Source organism: Muntiacus reevesi, chromosome 2, assembly GCF_963930625.1.
Source record: "Muntiacus reevesi chromosome 2, mMunRee1.1, whole genome shotgun sequence".
Taxonomy (NCBI): domain Eukaryota; kingdom Metazoa; phylum Chordata; class Mammalia; order Artiodactyla; family Cervidae; genus Muntiacus; species Muntiacus reevesi.
Window position 1 is genome coordinate 264840603 of NC_089250.1, and position 24838 is coordinate 264865440.

Below are 24838 nucleotides of genomic sequence, written 5' to 3' on the forward strand. Positions count from 1 at the left end.
GGGAACAGGCGCCGGCGTGGCTGGTAGGGAGGTCCGCCCACACCTGGGCACTGGCGCATGGCTCCTTGATAATCAGAACTTCTGCTCCTGCCACACTTGGGGCCCGGGTGCCATGTGGTGGGAGAAGGGCTGAGCACCCCGCCTGTGGAGGATGGGCCAGGACTTTGCCCAGGGGCCTCCAGTGACAGGTCCAGGCCTCTCCCCGCCCTCGCCTCGGCCCCTGCCCTGGCCTCGCCCACACCAGGAACCGGGAGCACAGCTTTCTGTGCCAGTCCTGCGGTGCCCCAGGCGCTGGGGGCCAGCCTCTCCCCTCACCCTGTCTTTCCAAACCGGTCTGTCCAGCTGTCCACCCCAAGGAGGGAAGCCTCCCGCCCCACCTCAGACACCCCAAGAAAACCAGAATCCAAACACACGTGTAGCTGCGGGCAGGCTTTACTCATGGGTTGAAGGGAAGGATAGGTCACAAAAGTGGGTAACCATGGTGCCCTGGATGGCAGGGGGGCATTTCCTCTGCTCAGGCATCCCCAGCCATCTCAGGGTGCTTCTGCCGCAGATGCTTGTCCAGGGTGGCCCGCAGGCCGAAGGGCACGCAGCAGTGGGGGCACTCGAAGCGGGGCCCACCGGGCCCCAGGCCGTGCATGCGGCGGTGGCGGTTGAGCTTGCTGCTCTGGGCACAAGCGTAGGAGCAGAGCTCGCAGGCGTAGGGCCGCTCGCCTGTGTGCGAGCGCCGGTGCACCGTCAGGTTGCTGCTGTTGGTGAAGTGCTTCCCACAGAACTCGCAGCTGCCCCCAGGCCCCGGCCCCCGGTTCTTGCCCGCCGGCTTCAGCGTCTTCTTGGGTGACGTCTTCTGGTTCTTATCCGGATCCGTTCTCTGCTCCTTAGTGTCAGCGCCCCAGCCATCGCCACCAGGGCCCGCCTGAGCCCCACCACCAGGAGCCCCGGGTTCCTGGACCCCTGCCGTGGCCGCTGCCCCGGCCCCCTCTCCTCCGCTGCATGAGAGGACGCTGGCGGGGGCTGCGGCATGAGCAGCAGGCTCGGGAGGGGCGGTGGAGACCTGCTCCTGACCTGCATCGGCCAGGCAGGGGCTCTGGGGCTGCAGCTGCCGGTGGGTCTTCTTGTGGCGGTTGAGCTTGCTGCTCTGGGCGCAGGCGTAGGGACACTGGTCGCAAGCGTAGGGCCGCTCGCCTGTGTGTGAGCGCATGTGCACCTTGAGGTTGCTGAAGGAGCTGAGGGTCTTCTTACACACGGGGCAGGTGGGGCTCCGCCGGGTGGGCCCCACCCGGGAGCCCTTGACCTCGGCTTCGGGTCCCACCACCGAAGACACGGCCGACACGGCTGCGGCCACCTCAGCCAGGCCCAGCAGCGGGGCCTCCGGGGACTCTGGTTCTGTCTGGTAGATGGACAGTCCGTGGTCCCACTGGGCGTGGCGCAGCAATTTCCAGGCTCCCGTGAACTGTCGGCCACAGCGGAGGCAGTTCAAGGCCTTCAGGTCCTCGCGTTCTGCATGTAAGAGAAGGGCCAGGAAGTAGTGTGATTGGCAAGTCAGAGCAGTTGCAGTTCACAGCTGCCAGCTGGACATTAGGTGTGGGAGAGGCTGTAGTCAGGGGCTGAGAGGCAGCAGAAAGAAGAGGCCAGGCTCCCCGCCCTCCCAGGGCAAGGTGTGCAGAGAGCGGGATGGACAAAGAGCAAGGAAAATCTGTGAAGTACACGAGTCCTTGGGGATTCTTTCGGTGTTTGAAAAGTCTTCAAGAAAAGGTTAAAAGAGCAGAGGGATGGATAGAGGAGTGCTAGCTTATATTGGGGTCACGAAGGCCTGACCCAGTTAGGCATGCTGGGCACCAGCCACCCGCAGCTCCCTCTGACAACTTTCCTTAGGAAAGAAGACTTTTATTTTCCAGTCAGGAAAACTGAGGCAAAGAGACCTTTCCCCAAGGTCACACAGCTAGGAAGGGGTAGAGCTGGGGTTTCAATCCAGAAATCCCCGAAGAGTAGGAGAGAGAGGAAAATTTTTTAGGAAAAATGATTGGTTTACTAGTAAAAACAGCTCTTGATAACTGGGTGTCTTTGCCAGGCCCCAAATACTCGGGTTCCATCCATGGTCCCCTTTTCCTGCCTTAGAGACAAGGGTGCCAAGGTTTAAATGGGGAGAAGGCTTAGCAGTCACCAATGTTTTCTTTTGACCCTCAGGTACTATTGGTAATGTACTTCCAGATCCTTTTACCTTTATGTTTTGGATGGGGGTGGCTTTCCGGATGCAACACCAATGTCAAGAGCACAGGTGGGGGTTGGAAAGAGTCAGCCTGTCCTGACTTCCAATTGGTTCCCCTGTGTGACCTTGGGCAAGAAATACACATCTCTGAGCCTCAGTTTCCTCATTTGCTAGAATATGGGGATCCTAGGTGTCCTCTCCCTTTTAGACTTGCTGTGACCTCAGATGGAGAATAGCTGAGAGTTCTGGTCCATCAAGCCCTCTATAAGCATTAACTGTTTAGTCACTAAGTCTTTGCGACCACATGTACTGTAACCCACTAGGCTCCTCTGTCCCTGGGATTTCCCAGGCAAGAATACTGGAGTGAGTAGCCATTCCCCTCTCTAGGGGACCTTCTGGACCTGGGGATCAATCTAACCGCATCTCCTGCTTGGCAGGCGGCTTCTTTACCACTGAGCCACCTGGGAAGCCCATCGTGTCCACGATTCTCCCAAGCCCAAGCACCTAGGAGTGTTTTGTTCCCACGATCCCATCACAGCCCCACCCTTGCCCACCGGGCCAGCCTCCCTGCTGCAATCTAAATCCCCCCTCCCCCTCTCACTGTAGGACCCTCTCCCTGGCCCAGCCCTGAATATATTTCCATTTCTCAAAAATCCCAGGGGCATATGGCACAGGGGATAGAAATCCAGAGCTGTGCATGCGCTCCACAATCGATGCTGATCAAAAGCTCAGCTCGCCACACGTCTAGTACCAAGTGAAGGGTTTTAATTCCTAATTTAATAGGGCCGGGAGCCCAGGTATCCAGACACCTAGGACCTGGCTGAAAACAGGGGCTTCCTGGCATGCAAGGCTGGTAGATTCCATCAGGGAGGGAGGCCAGAAGCCCCTTCCGACTCCAAGCAAATGCCCAGCACCTCGATGAGAAGTGATAAATAAATGGAAGGGGGTGACAACACCCCCAGTCCAGCTGGCCTCGGCTCCCCTCCCCCAGGCCGCTGCCCTCCCCAGAGGTCCCCCCTACTGCCACACTGGTCCAGCCACCTGGCCAGTTATTTCTGGCCAAGGGGAAGGAGAAGTGAAACCAGATTGGGGGTGTGTGTATGGCAAATCCCCAGACCAGTCTTCTGGGGCTGGCCACACCCTGTGGGTGGCCCTCCTCCCCTGCCCAGCCCCGCCCCCACCTACCCCCCTCACCCACCACTAGTCTCAGCCCTAGGACAGGGCAGGCCCTGGCCACGCCTAGGCTGCACCCGGTGGGGAGCCAGAAAGGGGAAGTAGTGCTCACTGCCCCGCCTGTCCAGCTCAGCCCCTCTCCCACAGGAAGCCGGGCCCTTGAACTTGAGACCGGTGACTGCATCCCGGCTTTACTCACCTGAGCCCTGGCAGGGGCTGGGGCCTCTGAAGAGCTGACAGCCCAGCTTCTTGTGGTCCATGAAAGCAGTGATGGCCTCCAACGGGAAGGTCTGCAGGCAGCGGCCGCAGGTCAACAGATCTGGGTGTTTGTCGGTCCACGGCTGGCGGTCTGCAGGGAGGAAGCGGGTGGTGAGCGTGGGGTGGGGCCAGGATGGGGCCTGGGGGTTCCGAGGGAGAGGGGAAACCCGAAGGTCAAAAGGCAGGTTGGAGGCCAGGACCTGGCCAGGAAATTAAGGCAGGGGCCGGGAGTGGTGGTGGTGGGGGAGCCCGGGGGTCGGTGCCCCGAGGAGGTCCCACCCGAGAGAGAAGGGAGGGAGGTTGGCCCGGGGCTGGGGTAGGGGGCGCTCACCGTGAGGGCTCAGGGACAGCGGCGTCCACGGCGCCCACTGGTTGCGCAGGCCGAGGGCGTGGATGAGGTCGCCGGCGGGCACGGGGCCGGGGCAGTGGCGGGGTTCGCTCTCGAACCGCTCCGGCGCGAGCACTTCCTTCGGAGTGAAGGGCCCTAACCCCGGGGCCTGCAGGGGCCGCGGGTCCGGCTCGGGCTTCACGTCGATGACGAGGTCTCGCATCTCCATCTCGTCGTCTGAGTTGGCGGCGGGCGAGGGTTCTATTCGGCGAGGCATGCAGCCGGCCTTGCGGCGGGACATGGGTCGCGGGCAGGCGGACTGACGGACTGGCGGGCGGAGGACACGCGAGGCGTGCGCGCTCTGACCGAGGCGCCCAGGTGAGTGACTGCGGCGACCCGCAGCGAACTCTTACACGTGCTGGCCCGGCCCGTGGCTCCGCCCACCGAGGCGGGGCCTGCCGGGAGAGGACTGCCCCACCCTCAGCCAGACTCAATCAGGACCGTGCCCCCTGAGTTTGGCTGAATGACTGAATATCTTAAAGATAACGAGTTCACACGACCACGCACAGAAACAGCTATTCCTGACCCCGTTTCCGGGCTGGTGGAAACTGAGGCACAAGGTGCCCACTCACACCCCCAAGCGAGAAAATGGTAGGGGCCAAGTTTCTAGCCAGCCGCCTGATAGTAATCTGACCTATTCCACTGAATGCATTACAATAAAAATTCCTTGGGCAAACAAGGATTAAGCGCCTACTATGTGCCAGGTTCTGGACTAAGCACTAAGATGCAGCAGGGTAGAAAAAGAGACAATAACCCTGGCCTCTTGCAGGTTATTTGTTCAGAAAGTCAGAGTCTCAACAAGAGAAACTAAGGAAAATACGAAGTGCCGTCCACGACAAGTGCCATGGGGGGAGGGGGGCGGAGCTAGGAAGGGTTATAAAGGGACAGGATTACTGGGGTGGGGTTGGGACCTCAGTTTTCTCCCCATGCCAGGCCTGTGTATTCGAGTTCTGTAAATTAAGCTCTGTATTGACGGAGTTTTGTGAGAAAACAAGGTCAGCTCCAGGGACATCTTTTGACCACTTTAAAGTCTTCGGTTTTTTGAGATGGAAGCCTTGGGAGGGTTTGAAGCCCAGGAGGGTCCTGATCACATACACTGTCTCTGCTCCGAGACCTGGACTCGCCATTAAAACCAAATAGCCAACCAGTAGCCGCCTTCCGCTGGGGCCTCCTCCAACTTCCCTTGTCAAAGCTGCTCTCTGATCGCTATTTGAAGTGGCATCAACACCCTGCCCCACCCTCCAACCTTGCAAGTTTTCTTTTCTTCCTGGCACGACCACATCACCATCTAGAACTGTTTGTTTACTCTCCTATCTCCCCTCTCCCTAACACAAGTCCCCCCACCCCCCAGAGGTCAGGGCCAGGGTCAGTTGGCTCTGGCCTGCCGGCTGTGTCCTCAACCCAACACTGAGGGAATTTCACATGCTAATCTCCTGGAGTGCCACTGCAAGCCTGAGGGTTCCTTCATATTGTTATTCAGGTCTCAGCTCAATCGTCCTCCAAAGACCAGAGGACCTCCCTGACCACAGGATCTAAGAGAGCCCCACCCTGCTGAAGGCCTTACAATTTACACTCCATGACCTCCATCTGTCCCCAGTTCCCTCCTGGGCTTCAGGTTTCCCATCTGTTACATGAGGTGGTTTCTTCTTCAATGCCACCTCCCATGACAGCCCAATTAAAGACGCTCCCCCAACCTGCTACCCCCTATCTTATTTCCCTTATTTTATTCCTTTTGCATATTTGTCAAGCCTTGAAGGACCTTGTCAGTGTATTTGTTCATGTAATAACCAACTGGAGCTCTCTCAATCTCCCTAGAATGTAAGTTCTGAGATAGATGGAGCCAAATCCATCTTGTTCATGAACAGAGCTCCTAATGGTTCATAGTTCAGTTAACAGATTGTGTATTGAGCTCCTTCTATATGCATTTTTTCCCCAAAATATATCTGCAGAGGGTCTCTGTACCAGGCACTGGGTCTTGGGGATCCAGTGGGAAGCCGAGGTCCACAAGACCCCCCTCCTTAGTGAAACTGTGGGGGAGAATGAATTCTGAGTCCAGAGCAGTGCGTTTCCAACTCAGGACAGACATTCTGCCTTTCAGGGCCTCAGTTTCCCCTTGTAAAATGGGCTGTGGGGAGTCCTGCAGGGCAAAATGACTGCCTTTGGTCTCTCCCAGTTGCTGCTCTGCAAGTTTTTTTCCTGGTGCCTGGCTGCTGAAAGCATGATCTCAAGGTTTCAATAGGGACAGTGGGGTTCAGAACGGAGGTGAGGGGTAGGAGTGTGCACGTGTAGGGGGTGGGGGTGCCAAGTCCCATGTGCCTTGAAGCAGACGAGAGGAGCCCCAATTTCTTCTTCTGTAAAATGGACATCCTGGACGTCCACACCTCGCAGACTGGTAGATCAAGTGCTAGGCGCAGGGTCAAGACGCTGGCGGGGTGGCGCCTGGGGTCTGTGCTGGCTTCCGAACCCGCGAGCCCGCCCGCGACCACGTGGGGTGGCGGCGGCGGCGCTGGCGGAACCCAGGCTCGGAGGCTCGCGGCCTACCCGGGCCTCTGCAGCCGGCGCGCCGGCGGAAGTAGGGGCGCCAGCCGCCGTGAATCTCAGAGTGGTGCGTCGCGAGCACGATCCCGCTCCTCTGTCCCAGCACGGGACGCCCACCCGCGTGCAAGACCCCGAGCGGCGGGAAGAGGCGGGTCCGCGTTTGCAGCGCTGGCTGCTGGGAAGTTCTAGTCCCCGAACGCCGGCATTGGGGTGGGACTGCACTCCCAACGCAGCAGCGAAGTCCCAGCGCCCGGGGTGAGTTGTCGGAGGGGGGGCGGGGGCGGGGTTCGGAGGTCGGAATGCACCCCCTCGGGAAAATAATAACGACGACGATAATAACAGTAATAATGGCTGCAGTCCTCAGACTCCGGCCTTTCCTGGAGCAGAATCGTTCGTTTAATCTGTGTCGGGAGGTAGGAAGAACGTCCAGCCCAGGGCGGAGTGGGGAGTGGACGCCTGCGGGCCGGGAGGACCTACTTAGTATGAGAAAAGGAGAGCGACGGGTGGCCAGGGCGGAATTGAAAGGAAACTGACCGGCCCTGGTGGGGGGCGGGGGGATTCAGCGCTCGGTGTCCAGATGCTCACCGGACGCCCTATTTAACTAATTTGCATCCAGACCGGGCCAGCCCTTGGGGTGGTGGTTGTAGGCTGGTCAGTATCTCGGTGAATTCGGTCTAGAGTCTTCGTGTTAACCTGGTAGCTCAGTTGGTTCCCAACCCTGGCCATTGAAGGTTTAGCTAAGTGTGTGTCCACGGAGCCTATCATTCCTATTTTCTAGAAAGTGAACTTTGAGGCCCCCAAGGATGGAAGTTTGTGAATCTCCTGCCCCTGCCCAAACTAAAGTGATGGGCACTTCAGTTTTTCTAGTGGGGAATGGGATCCAATTCCTCACCCCCTCTCCCCGGAAACCTGGGCAGGAAATCCTTGGCTTGGAGACTGATAGGATTAAGGACTCTCGGCTTGGTCACCAGGAAGAATACCTGCTTTTGCTGTCTTGGGCACACCCTATGTGACCTTTCTCAGACCAGTTTCTTATCAAGTCACTCCCAGACCTCAATGGCTATCCTTTGCTGACTGAAAAAACTGCCCTTTTGCATAGGGCAGGGGTGATGGCCCTGACTGTTACCAGACCAACCTGGGTTTGCGCCCTTTTCCTGTCAGTCACCAGCTTGTACCCAGTAAATGCTTTGGCATCACCTAACTTGAGTTTCCTCTTTGGTAAAATGGGGATTGTGCAGGTATGACCAAATCTTTTTTTTTTTTTTTCCTCCCTAGTAGCAAAAACATGGCCTATGCTGGCCCATGTTTAATTTAATTTTGTTTTACTGAGGAATTTAACAGAACTCTTTGGCAACTTGCATATTTCCCATCAGCCCTAGAGGGGAGTGTTTCTCCTAAAACACTCAAGTGTTAACCTACAAGTGCTGGGAGAAAGCTCTGGGGGCTGGTGACCCTGGACTAAACTGGGAATGCAGTGGTCAGATACATTAGAAAATGTACATATCCCTTAATCTCATTTGCAGCCATCTGTGTTGAAATAATGAACATGTAGCAGTCCCATTAATTCATTGTTCACTGTGGTCTTGCCTGATCAGGTGAAAACCTGGGAGTCTTCCTTGGCTCTGCCCAGTCCGTTAGTGAGGGCTCTCAACCCTCAAGAGATAGCCTAATCCAATCATTTCTCCCCACCCTGCTTCACTGCCCCAGATAATGTCATCTTCCATCTTCCCCGTGAGGTGGCCTCCTCACTGGGCTCCCTGCTTCGCCCCTTGCCCCTCACAGTCCATTTTTTGTGCAGCAGGCAGAGGGGTCCTATGAGTCAGACCCTGCTCCTCCTCTACTCAGAGATACCCCAGTCCTCAAGGCCCCTGCCCCCACCTCCTGCTCACTGGCCTCCTGACTATCACCCAGTCACCCTTCTATGGGCTTTCAGTTTGCTGTTCCCTCGAACTGGAATGCTTTCCCCTCCATATCTCCTCATGGTTCAATTCCTCATTCCATTCTGGTCTTTGCTTCAATGTCAGCTTATCAGAGCCTTCTTTCCTGAGCCCCTTCCTGGAAACCACCTCTTACCTCCCCAGGCAGGGCTAGGTGTCCCCTCTGGGCTCATGAGGCCCCCGGGCTCCTTCATTCCAGCCCTGCCTATTCTTGGTGTCACTGTCTGGAGCCCTGGTGTGTGTCATCCACTTGACGGTAGGGCCAGGCTCTTTGGCTCCCAGCTGGGTCTCCAGCACCACCCAGCGTGGGTCAGGCGCAGAGCAGGCACTTGGGTAACAGGGATCCACAAATATTTACTGAGTGACCCCTGGTTGCCAGCCCTTGTGATGTAATCAGACATGTCCCTTCTCCCAAAGGCTTACGTTCTGTGGCAGAACAGATGGCACATAGGCAGACAAGTAAATGCATACTGTCAGGAAGTGATAATGCTGTGGAAAAAAAAAAAAAGATACTGCAAGGTGAAAGGGCTATTATTTTCCTCCCTGTAAGAAGGAATGTTTGAGCAGTGACCTGAGTGAAGTAAGGGAGGAAGGCAAGCCATGTATCTGGAAATATATATGTCTCATGTATGGAAGAAGGTTCCAAGCAGTAAGAATAGCATGTGCAAAGGCCCAGGGGCAGGAATGTGCTTGGCATTTTCAAGGACTGACAACAGTGACCACAGGGTAGAAGGGAAGGAGATGAGATCAGAGAGGTGATAGGGCCTTGGAGTGAGGACTTTTGCTTTTGGCCAGGTGGAGTGGGATCCATGGGAGGGCTCTGAGCAGAGGAGGTGTGAGATCAGACTTAGAGCTGAAGTTGAGAAATGCTGATTCATTTCTCTGCAGGATCCTTTCTTGCAAGGAACTGACAGTTGAGCTGCCGAGCCAAGAAGAGCCTCACAAGAAAAAGGACAATCCCAATCACCTCTGTACGGTGAGTGGCCCTGGGATGGGACACTGGGTACCTGATTCATGTCAGTCACTTCAGTGAATCATTTTAGAGAGGACGGGACTGAAGCAGGGGGAAGGGTGCACTGCTTGAAACTTAGGTCCTCTCTCCTGCCCACAATGCCAGCATCTCCTTACATGCAGTCAGCATCAGTGCAGTGATCAGGACGCAGGGTAAATTAGGAGTGTGAGATTAACGTATGCACAGTGCTATATATAAAATAGATAACCAACAAGGACCTACTGTATAGCACAAGAGGGAACTATACTCAATTTTCTGTAATAACATATAAAAGGAAAGAATCTAAAGAAGTAGAGATATATATATATATATATATATATATACATACATACATATAGTTTTCCCTGGTGGCTGAGTGGTAAAGAATCTGTCTGTCAGTGTAGGAGACATGAGTTTGATCCCTGGGTGGGGAAGATACCTGGAGAGGAAATGGCAACCCACTCCAGTATTCTTGCCTAGGAAATCCCATGAACAGAGAAACCTGGCAGGCTACAGTCTATGGGGCTACAAAGAGTTGGACATGACTTAGCAACTAAAGAACAAAATATATATATATTTTTATATTTATATTTATTATATATATAAATATATGTTATATAATATTTATTTTATATTTTATTTTATATTATATAATATATATTATATAATATATTATATTTATATATATTATGTATATAAAATATATATAAAGAGCAAAATATATATATAGCTGAATTATATATATATATATATACACACATATAACTAAATTGCTTTGCTATATACCTAAAACTAGCACAACAACTATACTTGAAAAAAGAAAACGCAACCTCAGTGTAGTGGCATGTAATATGTTACAGGCGAGTGCTAAACTCTCACATCTGTTAGGTCATTTAGTTCCCGTGGCAACCCTGTCAGGTTGGTCCTCTTGTCAGTCTGTATTATAGATGGGGAAACTGAGGCACAGACCTAGTAAGCAGCTTCCCCTAGGTCACACGGCAGTAGCGATACTCACACAGTTGTTACTCAAGCGTAACTAGGGAGAACCTGGCGTGTAGGTCATGGACCTATGGTGCCCGAGCACGCCTGTTGCATCCTGATAACGAGCAGAGGCGGCCGTTGGTGCCATTTCTCCACCCAGTGGAAGAGGAAACGAGGAAACTGTCTCTTGCTTGAGGTCACCCACCTAAGCAGGCCTGAGAGCTCAATTTCCATTCCATTCATTGCAGCAGAAACAGTATTTAAGGAGTCTGGTCTGTATGCCACCCCATGTTCCAGGAGCTGGGGCTACAGCAGAGGCAGCTCATCTCTCAGGGAAAAAGACCATCAGCAGACCAGTAAATAGACAACATCATGTGTAAGAGAGGGGCGTGCTTCTGAAGAGTGAGGAAGCCGACTCAGATGAAGGCGGCTGAAGGGGAGATCTTGAAGACAGGCTGCTCTGGGAACGGGGAGAAGGCGGTACAGGCAGCGGGAACCCCAGTACCAGGGCCCACGAAGAGACCGAGCCAGGTGTGCTGGAGACCCAGCAGGGAGACCAGTGCGGCCGGGTGGAGAGAGTAAGCGGGGCACGAGGCCAGGGCGCGGGCGGGATCCAGAGCATGCAGGCCCTTGAGGGCTGTCGAGGGGACTTTGACTTTGACTCTGAGCAGGACGGCAGCCAGGGGAGGGCTCTGAGCTGAAGAGGGATGTGATCTGACCTAGGTGTTAATGGGGTCCCTCGGGCTGTGTGTGAGGACAGACTGGCAGCGGGTGAAGGTGGAATCAGGAGTCCAGTGAGGAGCTGACCCCAGTAGTCCAGGCGGGAAATGACAGTAGCTAGACTGAGATGTTGGACAGAGTGAAAACTATTAGGTTGTGAATCAGTCAGTTCAGTTCAGTAGTTCAGTCGTGTCCGACTCTTTGCGGACCCCATGGACTGCAGCACGCCAGGCCTCCCTGTCCATCACCAACTCCCAGAGCTTACTCAAACTCATGTCCATTGAGTCGGTGATGCCATCCAACCATCTCATCCTCTGTCGTCCCCTTCTCCTCCTGCCTTCAATCTTTCCCAGCATCAGGGTTTTTTCCAGTGAGTCAGTTCTTCGCATCAGGTGGCCAAAGTACTGGAGTTTCAGCTTCAGCATCAGTCTTTCCAATGAATATTCAGGGCTGATTTCCTTTAGGATGGACTGGTTGGATCTCCTTGCTGTCCAAAGGACTCTCAAGAATATATATATATATTTTTTAAATTAAAAATATATATTTTTCTCCCTGAGCATTTTTTTTTTTTGCCTCCTCTAACCGGGGATAGTTCCCTAAGCCGGGATAACCCAGGCCGTTTCCTTGGTGGCTCAGATGGTAAGGACTCTGCCTGCCAATACAGGAGACCTAAGAGATGTGGGTTCAATCCCCGGGTCAGGAAGATCCCCCTGGAGAAGGAAATGGCAACCCACTCCAGTATTCCTGCCTGGGAAATCTCATGAACAGAGGAGCCTGGCGGGCTACAGCCCATGGAGCTGTAAAGAGTCAGACACAGCTGAGCAACTAATACACATACTCTGGAAAGCACCACACCCCAACCACTGGTTAATCCTCAGCAGGGGACTGCCTGCGGCCCCGCCCCAGCATTTGCCTTTTATGATCTGGATGTTTTTGAAGAGCCAGGCTAATTTTTTTTTGTTTTTTTGGTAGAATGCCCCTCAGTTTGAAAGTTGCCTCAATAGATTGAGGTCATCCATTTTTGGCAGTACCACCATGGAAGGGGTGCCCTGTCCTGAGTGTGTTATTTCAGGATGCCCTTGGTGTTCATTTGCCCCATTACTGTACATGTTGATTTTAATGCCAACATTAGAGTAGTGTCTACCACGCTTCTCCACTGCAAAGTTACTCTGAAGTCTTTACGAGGAATATCTTGTGAGGAGGTACTTTTAAGACTGCAGATATCCTGGGCCTTCTCAAATGTATGGTAAGGACTTTCCCCTCTCCTCCCTTTATTTACTTCTTCATTTATTTATTTAAAATAAGTATGACTCATAAAATTTCACCCTTAAAAAAAAAAATCACCCTTTTGAGCTGACACCTGTGTGGATGGGAATTTATTTGGAAATGTGCTGGACTTAGTCCTTCATTCATGTCCAACTCTTTGTGACCTCATGGACTGTAGCCCCCCAGGCTCCTCTGTCCATGGGGATTCTCCAGGCAAGAATACTGGAGTGGGTTGCCACGCCCTCCTCCACAAATAATGGATTGGATGGGCTGTTTGTGAGAGAGGTCAGGGCTTGTTCTTTTAGCAAGTATTTATTGCTAGGGACTGGGGATAAAAGCAGTACAGGGGATTTCTCGGTGGTCCAGTGGCTAGGACTCCGCACTTCTACTGCAGTGGGCCACGGTTGATCCCTGGTCCGGGAACCAAGATCCTGCAGGCTGGGTGGCACAGCCAAAAGCTTAAAAAATAAAATTTAAAAAGCAGTGCAAAGGCCCTGCTTTCATGGACCTTGTAAACAGGGGTGCTAGGTCCTGGGAAGGGGGGGTGACTGGCCGACGGATGGCACAGATTTTAGAAGGGGGACTTAGGAGTTGGGTTTTGGACAGGTTAAGTGGAGATGGGGTAGATAGGCCTCTGCCCCCAGCCCCGTCCTCCTGTAGCTCCACACTCCCCTAATGACTCCCTGGTCTGCTTCTTCACCCAACAGCCAGGATAATGCAGACTCCGTTGGCCACTCCTGTGCCTGTGCTCCGGCTCCCCCGGGGTCCTGACGGCTTGAACCGAGGCTTTGCTCCTGATGGACACAGAGCCCCCCTGAAGCCGGAAGTCCCTGAAGTCCTGGAGCCTCCAGAGTCTCGGGAATCCCGGGAACAGCAGGCTCGAGCCTCCCTGCGGGAGCGCTACCTCCACAGCCTGCTGGCCATGGTGGGGCGCCAGGTGTGCTTCACGCTGCACGAGGGCGTGCAGGTGATTGCCCACTTCGGAGCCACCGACCTGGACGTGGCCAACTTCTACGTGTCGCAGCTGCAGACTCCAATAGGCGTGCAGGCTGAAGCACTGCTCCGGTGTAGTGACATTATCTCATACACCTTCAAGCCATAAAGACTTCATCGTGTTCATCTTTCTGCCTTGGGTGTAGCTACAGTCTCCCAGGCTCCGTATGCTCCTGAGCTCGGACCTCTGGGCCCCAGAGAGTTCCGAACCCCCTTGGAAACTCGCACCAAGCTCCAAGCAACTCTGACATCTCTGGACATCCAGGGTGTAGTCAGTAAACTTCTGCAACTCCATGGGTTCTACATCCTGTTGAAAGGAATGCTCTACCTCACAGAACTCTCAGCTCTACAGATATATGGGTTCCATGCCAGTTCCTGAAGATTTGGGACCGAGGGAGGGAATAAAGGAAGGCAGATTGTCTAGTGGGAAATTGTCTATTGAAGAGGGTGCAAAGTTCAACCACCCTGGAAATATTCCCCAATGCTTCTCTCCTGCCAAGGAATCAATTATCTCAGGAAACTTTGCTGCTTGTTTTATTTCTCTTTTTAACATGGCCTATAGGGATTGAGCCAGATTTAGGGAGTGAAAGGGTGGCTATCGAAAGGCCGAATCCTGTGGAGCTGGATCTGGAAGGGGAAGACATGTCAAGGGAGTGGGAAGAGCTGGGATAAAGATGTGGGGATTGGACCACTGCTAGTCTGGAACAGCTGGTGTGACCTGGATACCAGACTTGGGAGACTTGTACTTTTCTGGTGGGCTGGCTTGTACACAGTGAGGGGAGTGAGTTGAATTGGGTCACATGGTCACATGCAAGAGGTCCCTCCCATGGCCTGGCCTCTGGGTGGATAGTCTTTAGGTGGGTGGAACCCTGCATGGCAGCACCGTTGGGAAAAAGGGGATTAAGGGTTAGAGTGAAACTTTGCCCCTTCTCCATTTAACCCTGGCTTTGTAGCCTGGTTGTCTATTTCACACACTTTACTTAGCCCCATTACTAGCAGTCTTTCAACAGATTTATTTATTTATTTGGCCATGACGCTGGGATCTTACTTCTCACACCAGGGGTTGAACCCTTGCCCCCTGTAGGGGGAAGCACAGAGTCTTAACCACTGGACCTCTAGGGAATTCCCTCAGCAGATTGTTTTTAAAAGTAATTTCTGCCCCATCTGTAAGTCCCATCAGTTTGAAGTGAAGTGAAGATTCCATTCAATATGGATGTGATTTCCTTTGGTCATCTTCAGTGGCCAAAGTGAGGCAGCCACTGAAGTTGAATGAAGCTTCTGCAGGGCCTCGGCTCCCATTTGTTCATTCACGAAGCTACCTCTGGGCCCAGATTTCGAGTTGCCTTAGCAACGACGTCACTTGCTCCTCCCCAAGTCACCTTTTTGGGTTTTAGCTCCGCCCACTCAGGGTTGTGGTTGGGCTGGGATACAACGGAGAAAGTGCGGAGGCGAATAGTAAACGACTGAGTCAGCTCTTGTAGGGGCGTGGCTTGAGTTCGTGCTAGTTCGCTACTGGCTCCGTGATCTACCTGCTCCATCGCCGGGTATTTCGGTTGGAAGATTCGTCCCTTGCTTTCGGAGTTTCTTCCTTCGTCCAGTTTTTTCTTTTCTTAAAAAAAAAAAGCTAAATTAGGGCTAGAATACTCCTTATGGGCTCATATTTTCGTTTTTAAGTTTAAATTATATAAAATACAATTTATACAAAAGAGCCCGACACGACTTACTGTCTGTATAACCACAACATCCAAAGAGGGTCATTGATGAAATTACAGTCTGCAAATGGAAAGCTGGAGCCTAACCAGCAAGTGGAGACAGGCTTTGTCTCCAGGCAGAGGTTCCTTCTGTCAGCATCCATCACCTGTACTCATAAAGTCAACACAACTCCTATAGCCTTTCAAGTTCTCCATCCCTTTACTTCTCTCCATATCAGTTGGCCTAGACTCACCAAGCATATGTTTTTATTCCTACCACCTCCACCCCTTTCTCTGTTGCCTGAGCTCGTGACGAATGTGTGAGGGCCTGAATGTTAGTTATCTACTTTGAAGAGGGGAGGCGGGGGGCGGAGGGCGGCTTAGGCTCGCGCTTGCGCGCTGCTCCGGGAGACGGCGTCCATCTCGCCCCGCCCCTCGTATTCTGCAGTTCCGCCTCTGCAGATTCACTACTCACGTTTCTTTTTCCCGTAGTTCTTTCTGCCTTTTGGTACACACTTTAACAACGCACGAAACAACTCTATCTGAAAATAACTTAAATTTATTTTCTGCCTTTCCGTGTACGCGGCAGGCTCACTGGCCCTTAACGAAAGTGCGGCTGCGAACGAGCAGACGCGCACGGGGCCCGGGGGAGGCGCGCTCGAGCTCCCGGCGGCGACGACTACGACGACCAGGAGAGGGGACGGAGTCGGCGCCTGAAGCAGTGGCTGAGCCCATGCCCCGGAACGGCGGGAGGGCCCGGAGAGACATATCCGGGGCCCGGGGCATGTCCCCAGGGCCCCCGTGAGGAGGCGGCGGCGGCGGCGGCGATGGAGATCCCGCCGCAGGAGGCGCCGCCCGGGCCGGGCGCTGACGGCGAAGCCGAGGAGGCCCCCGCTGAGGCCCCGTCTCCCGACCCCGCATCGCCCCCGGCCGACGGGCGCCTCAAGGCTGCGGCCAAGCGCGTTACGTTCCCTTCCGACGAAGATATCGTGTCCGGAGCCGTGGAACCCAAAGACCCCTGGAGACACGGTAGACACGGCTGGAGCGCGGGGGCGGGCTGCTGGGGGACTTGGGAGTCGGTGCGGCGACCAGTACAGAGATGGAGCTCAATAAGTTGCCCCTAATAATGATTTAAGGAGACAGTCGTCAGTTTAGAGATTGGAGGGTGTTAAGAGAGGGAGTGGCTGTTGGGTTGGGAAGGTGAACATTGCTGGGTTTTGCTACTCCCTCTCTCCCCTCCCCAAGGGACACTGATGGTGATCGTTTGAGGAATTCAGACGGTGAGCAATCAAAGAAAGTTTAGTGGCTTGGGAGATTGATTAGGAGGGCGGTAGCCTTTGAGTTCATAGTTCCCTCAGAGAAGGATAGAATAGTCAGGGGAGAACGAGTGGGTCAACATTATCGCCGAAAGGGCAGTTGCAGGAGTTTGATGGGCCCATGGGGACAGAAAGAGGTTACAGTTGTCGGTCTGCAAGCCTCGGGGCAAGGGTTGGTCATGTGACTCAACTTCCTTGGCTGAAAGGAGAAAGAGGAGTAAACTTGGAGTCAGCGGCAGAGGAGTCAGTCAGTTCTGGGATTGGGAAAGGGAGTCAAGGTAAATAAACTTGCCAGAAAAAGGAGCAGAGTTGGTGGTCAGTTTGGGGCTGGTTGACATAGTGCGGGGAGGTGTTCGATCTTGGCATTAGGAAGAAAAATCACTGCGTGTCTCCTTTTCCTCTCCTCCCCTACCTCCCCCCCCAAAAAAAAAGGGGGGGGAAGCAAAACATTGTCAGTCATTCAGGAGCAGAGGAACTTTGGAGCCTGGCTTTGGGAGGGTTGTCCTTGTTTTGTTTCCCCTACTCCTGTCCCGCCTGCCCCGAGAAAGCATTGGAGTTGCTGTCGGTGGAAGGTGAGAGCGCTAGAGAAGTTTGATGACTCGAGGTGTGGGGGAGAGTGACTGCATAGGTTATAAGTCCTCTGGAGAAGGTCGGCTCTGTGTTGGAAATGAAGAGCAGTTGGAGGAGTGTGTTTTATCTGTAGGGCTGGGAAGGTGGAAAGTCGCTCCAGAGATGGATGGCAGGGTTGAGTCCCGGACAGGTCTGGGACTCGTGCTGCGTTGGAGCCGAAGAGGAGAGGGATAGGCCTGGAGCCTGGTCTATAGAAGTTGGTCTGTAGGCCCCGGGGAGAGAGGTAGAAATGTTGCTAGTCTGTGGGCAGTGGAGAAATCGATGACTTTGATGTGAGGATGGGAAACGTGAGAACTGAAAGCTGAACACATGAGGAGTGGCCGTAAATGCCATCTTGGCCAGTTTTGTTTGTTTTGTCTTTTGGCTGCACGGTACAGAATGCGGGATGTTGGTTCCCCCACCACGGGTCAAACCCCGGGCCCCGTGCAGTGGAAGCACAGTCGTAACCACTGGACCTCCAGGGAATTCCCCAGCCAGTTATTGTTAAAGAGACAGTGATTAATTTAAAATTCTTGGCCTTGGGAGCCAGCCAAGCCCCTGGGCTCTCAGCCGTCAAGATAGGCTAGGTTGCAGGGCTTGGGGGACTAGGGCTGAGGGAAGAGGGAACGGGCCCCAGATACAGCATCCGGTCCAGGGAGCTCAGAGCAGGAGGAGGGAAACAGCTGGAGAGGCAGAGCAGGATGGTGGCTAGCCTGGGCTCCAGCTCAATCCTGAGTCCCATTTACCCAAAGCATGACCTCAGGCTGGGTTCCTAACTCCTCAGAGCCTCAATTTCCCACCTGTAACTGGGTGAGAATAGCCATGTCACGGGGTTTCAGAGAGGACTGAATAAGGCTGTGTGGGGAAAGCGGTCGGCCAGGATGAGCCTTCATGAAGCTGCAGTTATGGTTGGTCATTTTAGGGGTGACATTAGGTGCAGCTGGTCATGTTAGGGGCTAGCCTGGAGGAGTTGGTTCATGGAGTTGGGGGGGGGGGCTTCTTCACAAGCTTCCAGTCCGTTGGTGGGCTCGGGCCCATGGGGGAGGGAAGATGTTCCGTCTGTGGGCCGGAACGTGGTGGCAGTGGCGGCAGTTGGAGAGTCCGGGCCGGGGGCGGGGTGGGAGTAGGGGAAAGTTTCTGGCCCGCAGGTTCCCAGAAGAGCAGCAGCTGTGTGTTAGCAGCTGTTGGGCTGTGGGGAAGCCATTTTTCCTCTCCGAGCCTCCTGTTTCTTTCTCTGCAAATGGAGGTGCTAATTTCTACTGTGGGGAAGTTGTGAGGATTAAATAAGATAGTCCTTGTAAGTTCCTGCCACATAAATAGCACCTGCTGTTATCCAGGCAGATTCAGTCTGGTGGTTTTTTTTGGTTGGTTGGGTTTTTTTTAATGTCTCATGGACAGTCGTGAAGAGGCAGTGAAAGCGGGGGTTGGGGGGGCAGAATGTTGAGCAGGAGGGTCAGTTGGTGCCTGGCTGGGAGGGGTTGAGAGGATGGTGGCTGACTGGTCACCCCGGGGAAGAGGCACAGGTGGTGACAGCTCCCAGGCTGTGGGAGTCTCCTTCCTGGAAGTTGCAGGAGAGACGGCAGGACTGGTCTGCCCTCACTCTCCAAAAGCATCAGTGGTCTGAGATGGAGAGGTGATGACCTGGAGAAATGGGTTGATTTTACGGGAGGGCGGGGAGAGTGGGTCTATCTGGGCCAGGGAGAGGGGCTGAGGTTGACCTGCGAGGGAAGGAGTTGGGTGACAGGGGAAGGAGTTCCCAGGCAGGGGAAGGCTCATTGGTGAAGTTGGTGAGTTCGGACAATGGGATTTGGCAGGCCTGGTGGTGCTGGCCGGTGACTCGCCCTGTGTCTGTGGAGGACAGTGGAGTTGTTGGCTGGCCTGGGACTCAGACAGAGACTCGTCAGGCTGTGGAAAGTTGGGCCAAGGGGCTGCCTAGTTGAGAGATCGAGGGTCTCAGCTGGGGGCTTCAGGGAGGGGTTGGCAGGTCTTGGAGGAGGGGCAGGAGATTTGCTGGAGGAAAAGCCACGGGAAAGCAGAGAGGGTGTCATTTGAGCTGCGGCCCTGGTGGGAAGGGTGAGGGAGGGGTCACGCTGGGGCCTGCCCTGGTGACCCGACCCCAAGGCCAAGGGTGAGGGAGGAATTGGCACATCGAAATTGGAAGAGGTCATTCAGAAGCTGTTCTTCCATCGCAGAGATGGAGAAGTCGCCCCGGCCCGAGGTGCCGGAGTGCCCTGGGCTGGGAGCAAGCAGCCACTGGAGGAATTGGGCCCTAGCACCGGGCGTCCAGTCAGCAGAGCCTTGCCCTGGGAGGAGAGCTTGGCCAGGCCTGACAGCCTCCGGCTGCGGTGGGCCATGCCTGGGTCTGGGGCTAGGTGGGGGATCAGCTCGGTGGGAGCCTCTGGGGGTGTCTGCCTGAGACAAGAGCCCTGTCAGGTCCTGTCAGAGGTCACATGTTGGGGGATTCCTGGAGGCCAGACATCTGAAGCAGGGAGGTGGTACGGGAGGGTCTCTTGCCTCCTGAGGCTCAACCCAGCCCAGTGCTCAGAAGGGCCATTCCTGGCTCCCATGTCACATGATGTCCCCGCCTGCCCCCAACTTCGGGGCCTGCTTATCTGCCTCATTGCACTAAAGGCCGCTGCTGTTAAGATCGACATTTGTTTCGTGCTGGTGGTCTCTCTCTCCCGCTGGAATGGGAGAGCAGACAGTGTCCATCCTCATTCCCGCTCAGCCCCTTGAAAGACACATGGTGATCATGGCCGAATGAGCGCCAGGGGCACGTGCAGCCTCAGAAGGGCTGAGGCCAGGCCACACCTGGGGTCTGTCTCGCCAGGGTGTGCTCCCTGCCCGGCCCCAGCTGCAGCGTGCTGTGGCTCCGGCAACAGCCCCTATTCTCGCTGAGCTGGTTTGTTTCCTCATCTGTGAAATTGTGAGCCCTGTCCTGCTGATCTGACCTCCAGGATGTCTGAGTGGACAGGATGGACCTGGTGGGGCAGGGTCTCTGCAGCAAGCCGGTTGCCAGTGGACACGCTGTGAAGCTGGAGAGGAGGCCGCCCCCGTACTGCCGGGCTGGGGCCCATATGCGCCCCACACTCCCTGGGGGGTGGAAGTGGGCGCCCATGGAGGAGGGGCTAGCCTGCCACAAGCCCCGTCCATAGTGGGAGGTCCCAGCTCCTCTGAGGGTCTCGTACCAGGGACTCTTGAGACCAAACTGCAGGAGTGACCTGAGGCCCAGCTAACTGCCGTGTGGGGAGGAGACCGGGTTTGGCGAGGCAGGCGTCGGGGAGCACGTGACACTGGCCACAGTCTGGGCGGCTGTCTCCCCCCTCCCTGCAGTCCCGCCCATGACTCATTCCCCTCTCCCTGACCTCCACCCTGTGCAGTCCGTCCTGGAGTAGGGGCAGGGGAGCTTTGCCGCCCGGGAAACTCCTCATGTGGAGTGGAGGCATCTGCAGGGTGAAGGGGGCCCAAACGTGCCCAGCTCCGGCCACCTGAGCTTCGGAGGTGGGATGGGGGAGAGGGGCTGGTGGGGACAGTGGCCATCGTGTTCCTCAGTGAGGATCAGAGCGGGTGGAAACCTTCCTGTTTGTTCTCAATGAAACCTGTGCTGCAAATTGAGTCCTTGAAACTTCTTTGACAGGTGGAAAGGTACCTGTCAGTAGTGGACAGAGGCTCTCTTGCTGGTTAATGGCTCGTTTTACCTGAGTGGTGGGCGGTCTGGCTGGGGAGGAGCCAGTGCCCTTGTAGGGGGCGGCTCTGATGCTTCCCCCAGATTTCCGTCAGGGCCCACCCTCGGCTCCTACTGCCGGCATTGGCACGTAGACTCTGCCGTGTGACTTTGGGCGATGGTTCTCTCTGTCCGTGGTGATATTTCTGTCTGTGAAATACAGCTGACAGTCGTCCCTCCTCAAAGGGTGGGGAGGAAAGTGAGATAACAGTGTCCACAGGGAGCGCCGGGGGCCTTGTTCTTGTCGTCGCCAGTCCTCTGCCCCCGCCTGCAGCCCCTGCCCTCCGTGCTGCGCGGGCTCTGTTGTGTGTTTGCCCTCGCCTCTCCTCCAGCGTGTCCCTCGTCAGAACCCTGCGGTCTATCTGTCAGAAGAGTGCCCTGACATCGCTGACAGGGACGATCCTGTCTGTGACGAGCTGGGTGACTCTGGGCAGGCTGCCCAGCCTCTCGGAACTGAAACTCAATCAGCCTGTCTCGGCCTCCAGCTGAGAGGCAGCAAGGGCAGCGAGGGTCTAAATGCGAAGTGTTAGCCGCAGCCTCTCAGATACCGGCCATGACCGTGGACAAGTTCCAGCTGCCCCCCGAGCCCTGGTCCCTTCTGTAGAATGGCCCGGCGCCCCGGCCCTGAGCCCCGTGGGAACTTGACTCGGTGGACGGGCCTGTGTGGGGAGCGGCTGGCTCTCCTTTCCACCTCCAGGGCTTTATTTGTGTGCGCATCATGTTTCCCTCTTCAAGGATGAGGACTGTGGGTCACCCCCATGACCTGCGTCTGGCGCCCAGGAGGGTGGGCGAGTGGCAGAGGAGTGAGGCTTTTCATCAGATCTCACGCCACCGGGGCACTGGGGAGAAAGCCTCTCAAATGAGTTGATGGGCCTGTGCCAGGCCCCACGCCTTGGGTGCTTGGCACTCGGTCCTCCGGGGGGCTGTCGGAAGTGCATGCACGTGTTTCTGGGAAACAGGCATCTCCTGTCTCTCACAGGCGTTTGGCTCCAAAAGTATTAAGAACCATGGAGCCAGACGCCCTGGACTGGACTGGCCGTGACGGGGGCGGCTTCTGGGAATGGAGGCCAGGAATCTGTGTTTCTAGAAAGCTCCCCAGGCGGCCAGTTTTGGCTGTCCTGCTCAGGGCCCCTGATTCAGCTCAGCTGCCTGGCACTCAGTCCCAAGGCTCAGTTTCAGACCTCAGTTCAAGGGTGGCTGAGGCTGGCCTCGCAGACTTGTCTTAGAGCACACTGAAGCGTCTGACTTGCAGAAACTGCAGAAACGGGATTTGGGTGGGTGGCCTGCCGCAATGGAGCGTGGAGGGGCCCAAGCCGAGGCCCCTGCTCTCCGGGCGACCCTGGTCACCGCCGTTACTCCCATGCGCCCACCGCTGGGCTGAGTGGGTGTCTCGGTTACGTCTCCCAGCCACCCGGGAGGCAGGTGCTATTCTTTCCGGTTTGTAGATGAGGTACTGGAAGCACAGAGAGGCAAGGTCACTCACCGGAGGTCGTCACAAAGCCAGGCAGTGTGGCTGGGGGCCTGCGCTCTTCGCCCCCGAGTCCTGGCTGCGTGAGCTTTGGTAAGTTGCTGCATTCGCTTCTGCCTGCTGCATGATTTCTTCATCTTGAACCCATAACCCTTTTTAAGATGAAGATGACCATTCCAGCCTCACCAGGTAGCTCAGGGATGAGAAACAGCCTGAGTAAAGGAATCGGCTGGGTGGCGCTCAGGAGGGGATCTCTCTGGTTCTTGGATAGCTCAAGCGTCCTGGGAGCTCCTCGCTGCTCCTCTGTCCTCCGCCTTGGCCCGAATTCCTCCTGTGCTCCCCAGTGTCAGGACGGGGTGCGTGCTCAGTCCCCCCTGCCGAAGGCGTGCGCAGCGTCTCATTTAGTGATTGCCAGTGTTAGGGGTCGGGGAAGAAGGCAGGCCTTGTCTCTGTGGAGGTCACAGTTGAGTGAGGGAGTCGCACAGTAAACAGTTCTAATCAAATCAGGGTGCCCAGGACCCTGGCTGGGAAGAGCTGACGGGCAAGGCACAGGTGGCTTCTTGGAGGAAGGGGCCGTCTCAGGCCTAAAGAAATCACTGGAGTGAGCCAGGTGAGGAGCAGTTGAAAGAAGTGCAGAGGGTTGGAGGTGGAGCCAGTGAGGCATATCAGAAGAGGAAAAAAGCCAGTCTTCTTGGAGTCGAGGTGGAGGCAGGAGGGTCAGAAGCCAGACTGGAGAAGCAAGGCAGGGGCCGCCCACCGAGGTGGGGCCTTGTGGACCCTGTTAGCCTGAGGGTGGCAGGTAACCAGCGGAAGGTTTTCAGTAGGGGCCTGCCCACTGTTTCCCACAGAACCTTCTGGGAGTGTGGCCTGCAGACCCAGACCAAGGTCAGGGGTGCGAGCCTGTAGGCTCTCGGCTTCTTGAAGCCCTGCAGCAGCTAGGAGCTTGCATTTGTTCGATTGATTTAATCATCAGATTTATCAGAGGCTCCCCCTCCCCAGAAGGTTTGCTCTGTGGTGTTCTCCCCACGGGTCTCTGAGCTCCACCCCGCCCCCGCCCTGGTTCGTGCCTCCTACCCGGGGGTTGGGGGGGGGGATCGTGCACTTGGGTACTAACACTGTCTCCCCTGTGCCACCTCAGCAGCTGGCTTCACCTGTAAAGTCCCCCAGGTCCCACACTTCCCAGACCCAGAGAGCTCTAAAACCTGGGGCCTAACATAATAGAGGGGGCATCTTCTGGTGATTTTCTAAGATCAGGAAATTCTGAACCCTAGACTGTTGGCCCAGCAGTTTCTAGTAGGAGACCACAGAGCCCCCAGTGGGCCCCTCTCCCCTTCTGTAAAGCTGTGGTAACACGAGGCAGCCCAGGCCTCGGGCTTCGGGGCACTCTGGTGCCAGTCCACCTCTGCCCTCTTTCCAGAGGTCGCCTGGCTTCTCTGCCTCAGTACCCCCTTTTGTGTGGGGATTGAGAAACTTGGGAGGCGACTGGACCTGTAACTATCTGTTGCAGGCACTCAGTAAGGGCTTGTTAGAGCTGAACCGGGCCGTGTCCTGGTAAGCCTGCCCTGGCTCCTCCTTTCTGAGAGCAGGCTGACCAGCCCGAGACCCGGGGCCGATGGTGAATTCCGCTGCGTGAACGCAGGCACGTCCTGAAGCCTCGCTGTGTCACAGTTTGCTCTTCTGTGGAGCTGTTTTGGCAGAAGAGGAGTCTGTTTCGAAGCCTCCTGGCTCTGGGTGGGGAGCCAGGCCCAGCCTTCCGAGCCAGGAGCACCCCATAGCCCCCGCAGACGTGATGAGAATGCGGGGTCCTTGACGTCACCGCTCCCGGGCCACCCCCATCACTCCCGCCCTGAGCCAGGCTGTGCTTCTGTTAGGGCCACTCCCTTTCAGTGGAGCTCAACAGGAGGTGGGGGTCTGGTGCTTCAATTAGGGTGGGACAGGTGGAAGGGGATTCCAAGGCCGGGTGCCCCCAGGAATGACCGACACTGTCGTGCTTCGCTTCTGTTTTCCCCCCGCTGGTAAGGCAGTTCCACAAGGGCAGAGCCCGGCTTGGTCTGGCTCCCCTGCGTGTCCCCAGAGCTGCCCTCCCCGTGATGGGTCGTGGTGGGTGCAGGTACCCAGTGGGCACTCTATATGAAGTTATTCTCACCCCCTTCCTTTTTCTCTGCAGCAGCTCTAGAGCCTTTGCCTCGAGGTGGGGGTGGCGGTTTGAAAGTGTCTGCTGACAGCCGCTCGGCTCATGTGACTTGCCTGACGCCCTCTCCCTTTCCAGCAGAAGCCTGGGGTGGGAGCCCTGTGGTCTGATGCTGCGGAGGCCTTGTCGGATCCCAGCTGGGACGTCCTCCCCGATCGGGTGGGTGGGAACCAGCTGGGGTCGGACTCGTGAGCCACTTTCACGTCCCACGCCCACCCCTCCGTCTCCCCACAGCCACAACCTCCTGCCAGCTGCCGTCAGCCGTGTGGTGGGGGAGCCGCTGGAGCGGCCCTCCCCTTTGTGCGAAGCCAGCACCTTCACAGCTGAACCCCCTGGGTTCCTCAGAACCTCGAGGTGGGTGGGGGGAGGCAGGGCGGGGCTGCTG

General features: G+C 55.7%; 3 protein-coding genes across 6 annotated transcripts in view; 2 read left to right on the forward strand and 1 right to left on the reverse strand.

Moving 5' to 3' along the window:
- Positions 1-428: 428 nt before the first annotated feature.
- On the reverse strand, positions 429-4338 carry ZNF296 (zinc finger protein 296). The gene is made up of 3 exons (XM_065920637.1): positions 3972-4338; positions 3582-3731; positions 429-1500 (listed from the first exon to the last, which is right to left on the reverse strand). The coding sequence occupies exons 1-3, from the start codon at positions 4267-4269 to the stop codon at positions 515-517; spliced, it is 1434 nt and encodes a 477-aa protein (XP_065776709.1). The 5' UTR covers positions 4270-4338; the 3' UTR covers positions 429-514.
- On the forward strand, positions 3569-13965 carry GEMIN7 (gem nuclear organelle associated protein 7). 4 transcript variants are annotated; one of them, XM_065920636.1, is made up of 4 exons: positions 6578-6821; positions 9392-9479; positions 10773-11053; positions 13169-13965. In XM_065920636.1, the coding sequence occupies exon 4, from the start codon at positions 13177-13179 to the stop codon at positions 13561-13563; it is 387 nt and encodes a 128-aa protein (XP_065776708.1). In that variant the 5' UTR covers positions 6578-6821; positions 9392-9479; positions 10773-11053; positions 13169-13176; the 3' UTR covers positions 13564-13965. The 4 variants fall into 4 exon arrangements, with proteins under 4 accessions (XP_065776706.1, XP_065776707.1, XP_065776708.1 ...); XM_065920634.1 differs by lacking the exons at positions 6578-6821; positions 10773-11053 and adding an exon at positions 3569-3691; XM_065920635.1 differs by lacking the exons at positions 6578-6821; positions 10773-11053 and adding an exon at positions 4280-4346.
- A 1823-nt stretch (positions 13966-15788) lies between these two features.
- Positions 15789-24838, forward strand: part of PPP1R37 (protein phosphatase 1 regulatory subunit 37) — a 40825-nt gene continuing 31775 nt past the window's right edge. Inside the window, exon 1 of the mRNA XM_065926293.1 lies at positions 15789-16174. Coding sequence (XP_065782365.1) covers positions 15973-16174 — 202 coding nt within the window. The 5' untranslated portion in view covers positions 15789-15972. The remainder of the gene's footprint in view (positions 16175-24838) is intronic.

Bases quoted from the DNA above. Each gene is read 5' to 3' on its own strand.
- ZNF296 (XM_065920637.1), bottom strand. From the start codon at position 4,269: ATGTCCCGCCGCAAGGCCGGCTGCATGCCTCGCCGAATAGAACCCTCG. The intron at 3,732-3,971 runs GTGAGCGCCCCC...TCCTCCCTGCAG, and splicing joins GCTGTCCCTGAGCCCTCACG to ACCGCCAGCCGTGGACCGAC. The intron at 1,501-3,581 runs GTGAGTAAAGCC...TCTTACATGCAG, and splicing joins CAGCCCCTGCCAGGGCTCAG to AACGCGAGGACCTGAAGGCC.
- GEMIN7 (XM_065920634.1), top strand. From the start codon at position 13,177: ATGCAGACTCCGTTGGCCACTCCTGTGCCTGTGCTCCGGCTCCCCCGG.